This window comes from Delphinapterus leucas, chromosome 21, assembly GCF_059928025.1.
Source record: "Delphinapterus leucas isolate spDelLeu-1000000601 "Yukka" chromosome 21, BTC_Dleu_Yukka2, whole genome shotgun sequence".
NCBI lineage: Eukaryota > Metazoa > Chordata > Mammalia > Artiodactyla > Monodontidae > Delphinapterus > Delphinapterus leucas.
The window spans coordinates 33530659-33546156 of NC_143149.1; the positions used below are offsets into that span (position 1 = coordinate 33530659).

Here is a 15498-nt window from a genome sequence, read left to right on the forward strand (position 1 = left end):
CCCCACTTGATCATGGTGTATGATCTTTTTAATGTGCTGTTGGATTCTCTTTGCTAGTATTTTGTTGAGGACTTTTGCATCTATGTTCATCAGTGATATTGGCCTGTAGTTTTCTTTTTTTGTGATATCTTTGTCTGGTTTTGGTATCAGGGTGATGGTGGCCTCGTAGAATGAGTTTGGGAGTGTTCCTCCCTCTGCTATATTTTGGGAGAGTTTGAGAAGGATAGGTGTTAGCTCTTCTCTAAATGTTTGATAGAATTTGCCTGTGAAGCCATCTGGTCCTGGGCTTTTGTTTGTTGGAAGAGTTTTAATCACAGTTTCAATTTCAGTGCTTGTGATTTATCTGTTTATATTTTCTATTTCTTCCTGGTTCAGCCTCGGAAGGTCTTGCTTTTTAAGAATTTGTCCATTTCCTCCAGGTTGTCCATTTCACTGGCATATAGTTGCTTGTAGTAATCTCTCATGAGCCATTGTATTTCTACAGTGTTAGTTCTTTTTCATGTCTAATTCTGTTGATTTGAGTCTTCTCTTTTTTTCTTGATGAGTCTGGCTAATGGTTTATCAATTTTGTTTATCTTCTCAAAAAACTAGCTTTAGTTTTATTGATCTTTGCTATTGTTTCCTTCATTTCTTTTTCACTTATTTCTGATCTGATTTTTATGATTTTTTTCCTTCTGCCAACTTTGGGGTCTTTTTTTTTGTTCTTCTTTCTCTAATTGCTTTAGGTGTAAGTTTAGGTTGTTTATTTGAGATTTTTCTTGTTTCTTCAGGTAGGATTGTATTGCTCTAAAATTCCCTCTTAGAACTGCTTTTGCTGCCTCCCATAGGTTTTGTATCGTCGTGTTTTCACTGTCATTTGTTTCTAGATATTTTTTATTTCCTCTTTGATTTCTTCAGTGATCTCTTGGTTATTTAGTAGCATATTGTTTACTCTCCATGTGTTTGTATTTTTTAGTTTTTTTTCCTGTAATTGACATCTAGTTTCATAGTGTTGTGGTCAGAAAAGATACTTGATACTATTTCAGTTTTCTTACCAGGCTTGATTTCTGACCCAAGATATGGTCTATCCTGGAGAATGTTCCATGAGCAATTGAGAAGAAAGTGTACTCTGTTGTTTGGGGATGGAATGTCCTATAAATATCAATTAAGTCCATCTTGTTTAATGTGTCATTTAAATCTTGTGTTTCCTTATTTATTTTCATTTTGGATGATCTGTCCATTGGTGAAAGTGGGGTGTTAAAGCCCCCCACTATGATGGTGTTACTGTCGATTTCCCCTTTTATGGCTGTTAGCATTTGCCTTATGTATTGAGGTGCTCCTCTGTTGGGTGCATAAATATTTACAATTGTTATATCTTCTTCTTGGATTGATCCCTTGATCATTATGTAGTGTCCTTCTTTGTCTCTTGTCATAGTCTTTATTTTAAAGTCTGTTTTGTCTGATACGAGAACTGCTACTCCAGCTTTCTTTTGATTTCCTTTTGCATGGATTATCTTTTTCCATCCCCTCACTTTCAGTCTGTTTGTGCCCCTAGGTCTGAAGGGGTTCTCTTGCAGACAACATATATACAGGTCTTGTTTTTGTATCCATTCAGCCAGTCTATGTCTTTTGGTTTGAGCATTTAATCCATTTACATTTAAGGTAATTATCAATATGTATGTTCCTATTACCATTTTCTTAATTGTTTTGGGTTTGTTTTGGTAGGTCTTTTCCGTCTCTGTGTTTCCTGCCTAGAGAAGTTCCTTTATCATTTGTTGTAAAGCTGGTTTGGTGGTGCTGAACTCTCTTAGCTTTTGCTTGTCTGTAAAGGTTTTAATTTCTCCATTGAATCTGAATGAGATCCTTGCTGGGTAGAGTAATCTTGGTTGTAGGTTTTTCCCTTTCATCACTTTAAATATGTCCTGCCACTCCCTTCTGGCTTGCAGTTTCTGCTGAAGAATCAGCTGTTAACCTTATGAGGATTCCCTGTATGTTATTTGTTGTTTTTCCCTTGCTGCTTTTAATATTTTTTCTTTGTATGTAATTTTTGATAGTTTGATTAATATGTGTCTTGGTGTGTTTTTCTTTTGGTTTATCCTGTATGGGACTCTGCGCTTCCTGGACTTGATTGACTATTTCCTTTCCCATGTTAGGGAAGTTTTCGACTATAATCTCTTCAAATATTTTCTCAGACCCTTTTTTTTCTCTTCTTCTTCTGGCCCTCTAATAATTCGAATGTTGGTGCATTTAATGTTGTCCCTGAGGTCTCTGAGACTGTCCTCAATTCTTTTCATTCTTTTTTCTTTATTCTGCTCCCTGGCAGTTATTTCCACCATTTTATCTTCCAGCTCAGTTATCCGTTCTTCTGCCTCGGTTATTGATTCCTTCTAAAGTATTTTTAGTTTCAGTAATTTTGTTGTTCATCATTGTTTGTTTGCTCTTTAGTTCTTCTAGATCCTTGTTAAATATTTCTTGTGTTTTCCCCATTCTGTTTCCGAGACTTTGGATCATCTTTACTGTCATTACTCTGAATTCTTTTTCAGATAGGTTGCCTATTTTGTCTTCATTTATTTCATCTTTTAGGTTTTTACCTTCCTCCTTCATCTGTAACATTTTTTTTGATAGGTGGCGCTGTAATCCTATCTTACTGGTTGTTTGGCTTGAGGTTTCCAGCACTGGCGTTTGCAAGCAGTTGGTTAGAGCCAGGTCTTGGTGCTGAGATGAGGACCTCCAGGGGGCCTCACTCCAATGAATATTCCCCAGGGTCTGAGGTTCTCTGTTAGTCCATTGGTTTGGACTCGGAGCTCCCACCGCAGGAGCTCGGGCCCGACCTCTGGCCTGGGAACAGGATCCTGCAAGCCAGTCACTGGGTGTTCCTACCATCGCCTTAGGCATCCGTGGTCCCCCACCAGTCCCTGGTAGGTGCCCTAGTTGTGCAGAGACACGAATTCCGTGTCCTCCTAGTCCGCTATCTTGACTCCGCCCCCTGAGTCCTTATCTTTTAGCAGTACATACTGAAGTATTTATAGATGAAATGATATGATGTCTCTGACTTTCTTTCTTTATTTTTTTAAAATATATTCTTTTTAAAAATTAATTAATTAATTTGGTTGCACTGGGTTTTAGTTGAGGCAGGCGGGCTCCTTAGTTGTGACACACAGGCTCCTTATTTACAGCTCGTGGGCTCCTTAGTTGTGGCAGGCTGGCTCCTTAGTTGCAGCATGTGAACTCTTAGTTGCGGCATGCGTGTGGGATCTAGTTCCCTGACCAGGGATCCAACCCAGGCCTCCTGCTTGGGAGCATGGAGTTTTATCCACTGCACCACCAGGGAAGTCCCCTATGATTTTCTTTAAAATGACCAAGCCAAGTCAGGGAAAAGGGGCAGTGGGTGGGAGTATAGATGAAGTAAGATTCAAGATGAAGATGAAGACCATGCTTCGTAGATACTTGTTGAAGGTAGGTAATGGGTCCATAGCGGTTCATTATACTGGTTTGTCTACTTATATGTATGTATATGTTTGAAACTTTCCATGACCAAAAAAAAAAAAAAAAAGGAAAGAGGAGGAAAAATCCTATGCATTGAATATTTCAAATGTTCAAATGTGCAAATTTTATGCAAAACCTGTATGAGTATGAAGTTTATTACACTTTTCAGTATCAAGAGAGCTGGAAGCACAGTACATATAAGGGCTTGTAATATTAGAAATGTTATATATAATTTCTATAAGAAAGCCCTCAATGATTTACAGACAAAGATTTGCCTTCTCTTGATTTTTTTAATCAAAGAATTATACTTAGTAAAAGGGCAAATTTAATCATTCTTATATACCAAATTAAAAATGCTAAGTATTCATTATTATTTGAAAAATAACAAATTGGCCTGTTAGCTCTGAGTTTGCTACAGTTGTTGGGTTGAGAAAGGATTCTGTGTGGACTTTAATAATCGGATGTGGGGACATAAAGTGGAAAGTTCATGTCTTTATGGGCACAAACAAACTAAATAAAAGTGAAACTGTCCCAGAAAATTTCAGGAATTGTAAATAACAAAAGATATTACCCCATCAAGTCACTAAGCAATCTTTAGTGTATTGGAAATCAGGATTCATTTCCACTCCAAAGTTTAAAAAAAAAAAAAAGGGGGAAGTAAACTAAATCAGAATGTAAACGTCATGTGAAAGAGCTAAATATACTTTTTGAAACATTTTTTCCAAGTAAGAACTCTCGTTTCAAAGAAAAACCAGTTAAGATGTTTATCTTTTGTTAATCATGTAAATCAACTTAATATCCTCTGGATATCTTGTTGCACTAAAGCACCATCTAGGAGAAAGAACCCAGTACATTAACTGTGAGTCACTCCAAGGTCACTGTCAAACATTCTCAGTTTGCATCTGTGCATTTTTTTTTTTGGCCGTGCCACACGGCGTGTAGGATCTTAGTTCCCCAACCAGGGATCGAACCCGTGCCCCCTGCAGTGGAAGCATGAAATCCCAACCACTGGATGGCCAGGGAAGTCCCACATCTGTGCATTTTTATTTAGTTGTAATTGAGTCTGAATACTATGATTTGCTTTCTGTATTTAATAGTTTGTATTTATATTTCTTTGTACAGGCATTCTTTTTTTTTCCAGTGTGGACAAAATTTTTTTTTCTTTTGTTTCTCTTTTTTAAAAATTTGTCTTATTGAAGTATAGTTGATTTACAATGCTGTGTTAATTTCTACTGTACAGCAAAGTGATTCAGTGATACATGTACATACATTCTTTTTTTTCATATTCTTTTCCATGATGGTTCATCATAGGATATTGAATACAGTTCCCTGTACTGTGTAGTAGGACCTTGTTGTTTATCCATCCTATATATACTAGTTTGCATCTGCTAATCCCAACCTCCCATTCCATCGCTCTCCCACTCCCCTCCCTCTTGGCAACCACAAGTCTGTTCTCTATGTCTGTGAGTCTGTTTCTGTTTCGATATAAGTGATATCATATGGTATTTGTCTTTCTCTGACTTCACTTAGTATGATGGTTTCTGGGTCCATCCTGTTGCTGCACTGTTCCTGCTGTTTTAATAGCCATAGCTCATCCTCTCACAGATGCAGACACTGAGATTAGTCATTGCTGCATTGGGCATGTTTGGTTGTTGCAGGCTTCTGCTATTCTAACTTTAATAGTGTTGTTAATCAGAATTCCAGCGATGGGGAATAATGATCTCATTTCACCCTCACAACACTCTTTTTTTTTTTTAATTTTGTATATTTTTTTATACAGCAGCTTCTTATTAGTTATCCATTTTATACATATTAGTGTATACCTGTCAACCCCAATCTCCCAGTTCATCACACCACCACCACCCCACCACTTTCCCCCACTTGGTGTCCATATGATTGTTTGCTATATCTGTGTCTCTATTTCTGCCCTGCAAACTGGTTCATCTGTACCAATTTTCTAGATTCCACATACATGTGTTAATATACGATATTTGTTTTTCTCTTTCTGACTTACTTCACTCTGTATGACAGTCTCTAGATCCATCCACGTCTCTACAAATGACCCAGCTTCGTTCCTTTTTATGGCTGAGTAATATTCCATTGTATATATGTACCACATCTTCTTTATCCATTCATCTGTCAATGGGCATTTAGGTTGCTTCCATGACATGGCTATTGTAAATAGTGCTGCAATGAACATTGGGGTGCATGTGTCTTTATTTTTTTAATACTAATTTATTTATTAATCAGATACATTCACTGATTTTTGCATCCTGACTTAAACCTCTGTCTTTCACTCATCTTTTTTTTTCACACATACACACTGTATTTTATTTTTACAAGAGATAAATAAACTGACACCAAGCATTGTAAATGGATGACCACAAGAAAAGCAACAATGATTGCAATTAACAAACACGAAACACACTCATACTGTGTCATAATATTGACATTCAGTCCAGGAATCCTCCACTGTAACAGCTCCTTTACTTTGCAGTGAAAATTGATTTGTATATTTTTTGCCTCTGAGTCCTTGTGGGATTTTTTTTTTATTCAAACAGAAAGTCACAAAAATTATAATCATCCTCATCAGTTCACTCAGTCCCATGAAATTATTTTTTTATCTTGATCTTTTGTTAGCGCTTTTATGAATTCATTAGTTTTCCATTAGAGTTCTGAAAATGCTTATTCATTCAGTTCAGCAGTAGAGTCAGTTACCAGAAACCTGTACTTGTCAGAGTCTTTCCATGAATTCCTTAAAGATGAAACCCTTTTATAGGAACACCTTTGCAAAATCATCAGAGTACACCCAGAACTGTCTGTAAATGACAGAAGACTTAAAAATGACCACGGTTACAGATTTGATGACAGTTCATAATAATGCAATTGACAAGGAAATTTAGTTATTTCTGAGATACACATTTTAAAGTAATAACTAGAATTATGACTTATAACATTATACCAGAACATATAAGATTTTTAGAAATTTCATGTAATGTCTGAAACATTTATATTAACATATTTCCATACAAGTAACCCAAAGAAAGTTTAGTATTAGTTGTTTTTTTGGTTTGTTTGTTTTTTTATACTGCAGATTCTTATTAGTCATCAATTTTATACACATCAGTGTATACATGTCAATCCCAATCTCCCAATTCAGCACACCACCATCCCCACCCCCCCGCGGCTTTCCCCGCTTGGTGTCCGTACGTTTGTTCTCTACATCTGTGTCTCAACTTCTGCCCTGCAAACCGGTTCATCTGTACCAATTTTCTAGGTTCTACATACATGCGTTAATATACGATATTTGTTTTTCTCTTTCTGACTTACTTCACTCTGTATGACAGTCTCTAGATCCATCCACGTCTCAACAAATGACTCAGTTTCGTTCCTTTTCATGGCTGAGTAATATTCCATTGTATATATGTACCACAACTTCTTTATCCATTCGTCTGTCGATGGGCATTTAGGTTGCTTCCATGACCTGGCTATTGTAAATAGTGCGCAGTGAACACTGGGGTGCATGTGTCTTTTTGAATTATGGTTTTCTCTGGGTATATGCCCAGTAGTGGGATTGCTGGGTCATATGGTAATTCTATTTTTAGTTTTTTAAGGAACCTCCATACTGTTCTCCATAGTGGCTGTATCAATTTACATTCCCACCAACAGTGCAAGAGGGTTCCTTTTTGTCCCCACCCAATCCAGCATTTGTTGTTTGTAGATTTTCTGATGGTGCCCATTCTAACTGGTGTGAGGTGATACCTCATTGTAGTTTTGATTTGCATTTCTCTAATAATTAGTGACGTTGAGCAGCTTTTCATGTGCTTCTTGGCCATATGTATGTCTTCGTTGGAGAAATGTCTACTTAGGTCTTCTGCCCACTTTTGGATGGGGTTGTTTGTTTTTTTAGTATTGAGCTGCATGAGCTGTTTATATATTTTGGAGATTAATCCTTTGTCCGTTGATTCGTTTGCAGATATTTTTTCCCATTCTGAGAGTTGTCTTTTCGTCTTGTTTGTAGTTTCCTTTGCTTTGCAAAAGGTTTTACGTTTCATTAGGTCCCATTTGTTTATTTTTGCTTTTATTTCCATTACTGTAGGAGGTGGATCAAAAAAGATCTTGCTGTGATTTATGTCATAGAGTGTTCCTCCTATGTTTTCCTCAAAGAGTTTTATAGTGTCTGGTCTTGCATTTAGGTCTTTAGTCCATTTTAAGTTTATTTTTGTGTATGGTGTTAGGGATTGTTCTAATTTCATTCTTTTACATGTAGCTTTCCAGTTTTCCCAGCACCACTTAATGAAGAGACTATCTTTTCTCCATTGTATATCCTTGCCTCCTTTGTCATAGATTAGTTGACCATAGGTGCATGGGTTTATCTCTGGGCTTTCTATCCTGTTCCATTGATCTATATTTCTGTTTTTGTGATAATACCATATTGTCTTGATTACTGTAGCTTTGTAGTATAGTCTGAAGTCAGGGAGTCTGATTCCCCCAGCTCTGGTTTTTTCCCTCAAGACTGCTTTGGCTATTCAGGGCCTTTTGTGTCTCCATACAAATTTTAAGATTTTTTTTGTTCTAGTTCTGTAAAAAAATGCCATTGGTAATTTGATAGGGATTGCATAGAATCTGTAGCTTGCTTTAGGTAGTATAGTCATTTCCCCAATATTGATTCTTCCAATCCAAGATAATGGTATATCTCTCCATCTGTTTGTATCATCTTTAATTTCTTTCATCAGTATCTTCTAGTCTCCTGCATACAGGTCTTTTTTTCTCCCTAAGTAGGTTTATTCCTAGGTATTTTTTTCTTTTTGTTGCAGTGGTAAATGGGATTGTTTCCTTAATTTCTCTTTCTGATTTTGCATTGTTAGCGTATAGGAATGTGAGAGGTTTCTGTGCATTAATTTTGTATCCTGCAACTTTACCAAATTCATTGATTGGTTCTAGTAGTTTTCTGGTGGCATCTTTAGGGTTTTCTATGTAGAGTAACATGTCATCTGCAAACAGTGACAGTTTTACTTCTTTTCCAATTTGGATTCCTTTTATTTCTTTTTCTTCTCTGATTGCCGTGGCTAGGACTTCCAAAACTATGTTGAATAATAGTGGTGGAAGTGGACATCCTTGTCTTTTTCATGATCTTACAGGAAATGCTTTCAGTTTTTCACCTTTAAGAATGATGTTTGCTGTGGGTTTGTCGTATATGGCCTTTATTATGTTGAGGTAGGTTCCCTCTATGCTCTCTTTTGGGAGAGTTTTTATCATAAATGGGTGTTGAATTTTGTCAAAAGCTTTTTCTGCATCTATTGAGATGATCATACAGTTTTCCTTCAATTTGTTAATATGGTGTATCACATTGATTGATTTGCGTATATTGAAGAATCCTTGCATCCCTGGGATAAATCTCTCTTGATCATGGTGTATGATCCTTTTAATGTGTTGTTGGATTCTGTTTGCTAGTATTTTGTTGAGGATTTTTGCATCTATATTCATCAGTGATATTGGTCTGTAATTTTTTTTTTGTAGTATCTTTGTCTGGTTTTGGTATCAGGGTGATGGTGGCTTCATAGAATGATTTTGGGAGTGTTCCTTACTCTGCAGTTTTTTGGAAGAGTTTGAGAAGGATGGGTGTTAGCTCTTCTCTAAATGTTTGATAGAATTCACCTGTGAAGCCATCTGGTCCTGGTATTTTGTTTGTTGGAAGATTTTTGATTACAGTTTCTATTTCATTACTTGTGATTGGTCTGTTCGTATTTTCTGTTTCTTCCTGGTTCAGTCTTGGAAGGTTATACCTTTCTAAGAATAGGTCCATTTCATTGGCATAGGGTTGCTTGTAGTAGTCTCTTAGGATGCTTTGTATATCTGCGTTGTCTGTTGTCACTTCTCCTTTTTCATTTCTAATTTTATTGATTTGAGTCCTCTCCCTCTTTTTCTTGATGAGTCTGGCAAATGGTTTATCAATTTTGTTTATCTTCTCAAAGAAGCAGCTTTTAGTTTTATTGATCTTTGCTATTGTTTTCTTTGTTTCTATTTCATTTATTTCTGCTCTGATCTTTATGATTTCCTTCCTCCTACTAACTTTGGCTTTTGTTTGTTCTTTCTCTAGTTCCTTTAGGTGTAAGGTTAGATTGTTTATTTGAGATTTTTCTTGTTTCTTGAGGTAGGCTTGTATAGCTATAAACTTCCCTCTTAGAACTGCTTTTGTTGCATCCTATAGGTTTTGGATCATTGTGTTTTCTTTGTAATTTGTCTCTAGGTATTTTTTGATTTCCTCTTTGATTTCTTCAGTGATCTCTTGATTATTTAGTAACGTATTGTTTAGCCTCCATATGTTTGTGTTTTTTATGTTTTTTTTCATGCAGTTGATTTCTAATCTCATAGTGTTGTGGTCAGAAAAGATGCTTGATATGATTTCAATTTTCTTAAATTTCCTGCGGATTGATTAGTGACCCAGGGTGTGATCTATCCTGGAGAATGTTCTATGTGCACTTTAGAAGAAAGTGTGATCTGCTGTTTGGATGGAATGTCCTATAAATATCAATTAAATCTGTCTGGCCTGTTGTGTCATTTAAAGCTTGTGTTTCCTTATTAATTTTCAGTTAGGATCATCTGTCCATTGGTGTAAGTGAGGTGTTAAAGTCCCCCACTATTACTGTGTTACTGTCAATTTGCTCTTTTATAGCTGTTAGCAGTTGCCTTATGTATTGAGGTGCTCCTATGTTGGGGTGCATATATATTTATAATTGTTCTATCTTCTTCTTGGTTTGATCCCTTGATCATTATTTAGTGTCCTTCCTTGTCTCTTGTAACATTCTTTATTTTAAAGTCTATTTTGTCTGATATGAGTATTGCTGTTCCAGCCCTCTTTTGATTTCCATTTGCATGGAATATCTTTTTCCATCCCCTCACTCTCAGTCTGTATGTGTTCTTAAGTCTGAAGTGGGTCTCTTGTAGACAGCATATATATGGGTCTTTTTTTTTTTTTCCATTCTGCGAGCCTGTGTCTTTTGGTTGGAGCGTTTAATCCATTCACATTTAAGGTAATTATTGATATGTATGTTCCTATTACCATTTTCCTAATTGTTATGGGTTTGTTTTTATAAGTCCTTTTCTTCTCTTGTGTTTCCCACTTAGAGAAGTTCCTTTAGCATTTGTTGTAGAGCTGGTTTGGTGGTGCTGAATTCTCTTAGCTTTTGCTTGTCTATAAAGCTTTTGATTTCTCCATCTAATCTGAATGAGATCCTTGCTGGGTATAGTGTTCTTGGTTGTAGGTTCTTCACTTTCATCACTTTAAATATATCATGCCACTCCCTTCTGGCTTGTAGAGTTTCTTCTGAGAAATCAGCTGTTATCCTTATGGGAGTTCCCTTGTATGTTATTTGTCATTTTTCCCTTGTTCCTTTCAATAATTTTTCTTTGTCTTTAGTTTTTGTCAGTTTGATTACCATGTGTCTCGGCGTGTTTCTCTTTGGGTTTACCCTGCCTGGGACTCTTTGCGCTTCCTGGACTTGGGTGGCTATTTCCTTTCCTGTGTTAGGGAAGTTTTCGACTATAAGCTATTCAGCTATTTTCTTGGGTCCTTTCTCACTCTCTTCTCCTTTTGGGACCCCTATAATGAGAATGTTGTTCTGTTTAATGTTGTCTCAGAGGTCTCTTAGGCTGTCTTCATTTCTTTTCATTCTTTTTTCTTTATTCTGTTCCATGGCAGTGAATTCCACCATTCTGTCTTCCAGGTCACTTATCCGTTCTTCTGCCTCACTTATTCTGCTGTTGATTCCTTCTAGTGTATTTTTCATTTCAGTTATTGTATTGTTCATCTTTGTTTGTTCTTTAATTCTTCTAGGTGTTTTTATTTAATTCTTCTAGGTCTTTGTTAAACATTTCTTGCATCTTCTCGATCTTTGCCTCCATTCCTTTTCCAAGGTCCTGGACCATCTTCACTATCATTATTCTGAATTCTTTTTTCTGGAAGGTTTCCTGTCTCCGCTTCATTTAGTTGTTTTTCTGGGGTTTTATCTTGTTCCTTCATCTGGTACATAGCCCTCTGCCTTTTCATCTTGTCTGTCTCTTTGTGAATGTGGTTTTTGTTCCACAGGCTGCAGGATTGTAGTTCTTCTTGCTTCTGCTGTCTGCCCTCTGGTGGATGAGGCTATCTTAGAGGCTTGCGCACGTTTCCTGTTGGGAGGGACTGGTGGTGGGTAGAGCTGGGTGTTGCTGTGGTGGACACAGGTCAGTAAAACTTAATCTGCTTGTCTGCTGATGGGTGGGGCTGTGCTCCCTCCGTATTGGTTGTTTTGTGTGAGACGACCCAACCCTGGAGCATACCTGGGCTCTTTGGTGGGGCTAATGGCGAACTCTGGGAGGGCTCAAGCCAAGGAGTACTTCCCAGAACTTCTGCTGCCAGTGTCCTTGTCCTCATGGTGAGACACAGCCACCCCCCGCCTCTGCAGGAGACCCTCCAACACCAGCAGGTAGGTCAGGTTCAGTCTCCTATGGGGTCACTGCTCCTTCCCCTGGGTCCCGATGCGCACACCACTTTGTGGGTGCCCTCCACGAGTGGAGTCTCTGTTTCCCCCAGTCCTGTCAAAGTCCTGCAATCAAATCCGGCTAGCCTTCAAAGTCTGATTCTCTAGGAATTCCTCCTCCCGTTGCCAGACACCCAGGTTGGGAAGCCTGACGTGGGGCTCAGAACCCTCACTCTAGTGGGTGGACTTCTGTGGTATAAGTGTGCTCCAGTTTGTGAGTCACCCACCCAGCGGTTATGGGATTTGATTTTACTGTGATTGCGCCCCCCCCATCTCATTGTGGCTTCTCCTTTGTCTTTGGATGTGGGGTGTCTTTTTTGGTGAGTTCCAGTGTCTTCCTGTCGATGATCGTTCAGCAGTTAGTTGTGATTCTGGTGCTCTCGCAGGAGGGAGTGAGCGCACGTCCTTGTACTCTGCCATCTTCCTCACCACACCCTTGAATGAAAGCTCTGTCTTTATTCCAGTCTCATCGATCAGGAGACCATGCTGTCAGGGTGAAGCATTTGAAAGTACTTGGATTTCTACTTCCATTTCATTAAAACACTTTAAAATGTTTCATTCTTTGACTTGTATAGAATGTGAACTTTAAATTAATTCCCTTTCAATATGATACCATTCTGAAAATTCTGCCGAGGAAAACAAATCAACCAGGCCTCTCATTTACTTACAGCTTGGAAGACTTCCGTGACTGGATTTCTAGAGCCATAAATTCTCAGGAAACGGATGGCCTCATCAATTCTGTGAGTTGTTAAAACGTATCGTGCGTGCTCCGGGTGTTTTCCTAGATTCGGATTTACAGTCCGCTGTTTAGTAATCTTAATTATCTCATGCTGTGCAAGGCCAGGTCATGTGTCCTGCCTTCTTGGTAAACAGCAGTCCTCGCTGGCCCCGTGAAGGGTGCCCCCTCCCCGCTCCCGTCTTTGTGAGGCTGGAGCTTGAGCTGCTTTGTGATGCTGGGTGTGGAGATGGTTTTCACTCTTCAGGCAGCACTGTTGAATCAATCCGTTTAAGTAGAGAGTATCAGGATGAGGGGCTTCCCTGGTGGCGCAGTGTTGAGAGTCTGCCTGCCGATGCAGGGGACACAGGTTTGTGCCCCGGTCCAGGAAGATCCCACATGCCGTGGAGAGGCTGGGCCCATGAGCCATGGCCGCTGAGCCTGCGCGTCCGGAGCCTGTGCTCCGCAACGGGAGAGGCCACAGCAGTGAGAGGCCTGTGTACCGGAAAAAAAAAAAAAAAAAAAAAGATGAAGACAAGAGAGTGAGAGACATCAGTATTAAATCTATACATGGGATGACCTGCTGTGATGATTAAACATACTGTGTTAATTGATTAACATGGATGTATCTGTGTCCACTTTTGGACACACTTGCTGGTACTCTTGCTCCTTTGTGGTCATTTATCAGCATGGCCACGGAGAGCTCAGCAGGCGGCACATAAACAAATAAAGTGAAAAACCTAACCTCTAGGTGGGGTCTTTACAAAAGCAAATTAAAGTATTATCCAGAACAATGATCCTTGGCTTTCACTCTGCTAATTTCTTCCCTAAAACACAGGAAAGTATAGTTTACTCTTTTGTATTATGAACTGTTTGCATTTTTCTCCTCTTTTCCGGCAGGAGCTGGGGTCTCCGAGCAGGGCGGGCGACCCCCCACCAGAGGCCTGGCGTCAGTCGGCGGCCCCCCTGCGCCTCCGCAGCGTGGACACGTTCCGCGGGTACGTGGGCTCCCTGGTGACCCGTGGGCACAGGTGGCCTCAGGTGGCACGTTCACAAGTCCACCCACTTGCAGCGGGAGGCATTTCACGTGCCTTTTACTCTCTAGGCTAGAAAGGATTTCCTGCCCTAAAGAGAAATCGGCAGCCTCTCCTGACTTGAAAACTGTCACGAGAGCCAGGGTGACGTGTCACTGGAGAGCAGCAGTGGGAGAGGCCGGAGCCCGTCTCCCCTGGTGCACAAGTGCTGCTGAGAAAGCCACTCACACGTGTGAGCAGCTGCCCGAGGGCCCCGTGTCCGCTCAGCCCTGGACCAATGGGCCAGTGCCCCAGTCTGGAAATGGAGCCCGGGACAGCCCTCAGCCTCCTCCACCATTCACACAGCAGCTCGGATATCAACTGACAGCAAATCCACAGAGTCCTGCAGTAAATTGTTATTTTCCAGTTCTGGGAAAAGAACGAAGGCCAGGACCAAACTCTGAAAATAGAGTCTAAGACTGTATGGCTGAAAAGCAATATCTAGGTGTCAGGTCTTCTCTTTCTCCCACTGAGACCTTTCAAACTCCAGTGATAACCTGATAACTGACCCAGCTTCCCGAGCTCTAAGTGCTCCTGTGTGTGTGTCCAAAGCCAGGCAGTAATAACAGTAATGATACTAATAGTAACCACTGCTAACAGTTTTGAGTCCTCATGGTATGCCAAGCACTGTTCCAGCTTGTCTTAATTTCTTTAATCTTTTAGCAATCCAATGAAGTATATACTTTTAATAATACACCTGTTTCACAGGTAAAGAAATTGAGCCACAGAGTTGAGTAAGTTGGGCTCCAGAGTGCCCACAAATCACCCACTGACATACTAACGTTTTTATTCCTCGTATTCTGAGAAATTAGCAGCAAACAACAGCACATGCAGAATCTGTTTTATTGTATTCCTCTTTCTTTCGGAGATGTTCACAGGTGGATGGGAGTCCACATTGACTAAGTGCTAAGATGTTTCAAGCACCGTTTAGGTGCTGTGACGTACGTTACTCTCCATCGTGGTGCCTGTGGTCCCCAGGTCAGGGGTGTCCCTCCTCACAGAGACCTGATGAGGGGCTCACCTGAGGTCCAGTGGCTCCTAAGAGAGAGGGACCCAGGGCTTGACCCTAAAGGCTGTCCCCTCCCACCACAGTTCTTTAACCTGAGACATCTAAGTAATTAGCACAGAGTGGCGTGATCGGGAGTGTTTTGCACCATTTCAAGTTACACAGCTCAGTGGTGGTGTAAGTTTTCTTCAGACGTCGTGCTGGAGATGCTGGCAGAGAGGACTTTAGCGTCGTGCTGGAGATGCTGGCAGAGAGGACTTTAGCGTCGTGCTGGAGATGCTGGCAGAGAGGACTTTAGCGTCGTGCTGGAGATGCTGGCAGAGAGGACTTTAGCGCGGGGTCCTAACCGTGATGGTTAGAAGTGGGAGCTTCCTGCTTTTTCAGTGTCTGCTTGTATCATGACGGCACCTGTGTCCTGCAGCCGGGCCATCCTTGTCACATGCCCAGGCCCTGAGAGTGTATCTTTGTGGCTTTGCAGGATCGCTCTCACCCTCATGGTCTTTGTGAACTACGGAGGTGGGAGATACTGGTACTTCAAGCACGCGAGTTGGAACGGTAAGACACCGCCGAGAGGTCGCCTTGCTGACGCGGGCCCTCTGAGAGCCGCAGGTGGGAGGGCTCCTTGGCGTCCCCCAGGGGTTCCAGAGGTGAGCCCCACAGAGGCCCCTTAGGTCATTCTGTCAGCCTTCAGCTCTGTTCTTCCTTTCATGTGCTCTGGCT

At 40.3% G+C, this 15498-nt stretch overlaps 1 protein-coding gene across 2 annotated transcripts in view; it reads left to right on the forward strand.

The window, feature by feature from the left end:
- Positions 1 to 15498, forward strand: part of HGSNAT (heparan-alpha-glucosaminide N-acetyltransferase) — a 48563-nt gene that overhangs the window by 18638 nt on the left and 14427 nt on the right. For both annotated transcript variants that reach the window (XM_022571367.3, XM_089903807.1), the window contains exons 6-8: positions 12655 to 12724; positions 13600 to 13697; positions 15257 to 15333. In XM_022571367.3, the coding sequence (XP_022427075.2) occupies positions 12655 to 12724; positions 13600 to 13697; positions 15257 to 15333 (245 nt within the window). The remainder of the gene's footprint in view (positions 1 to 12654; positions 12725 to 13599; positions 13698 to 15256; positions 15334 to 15498) is intronic.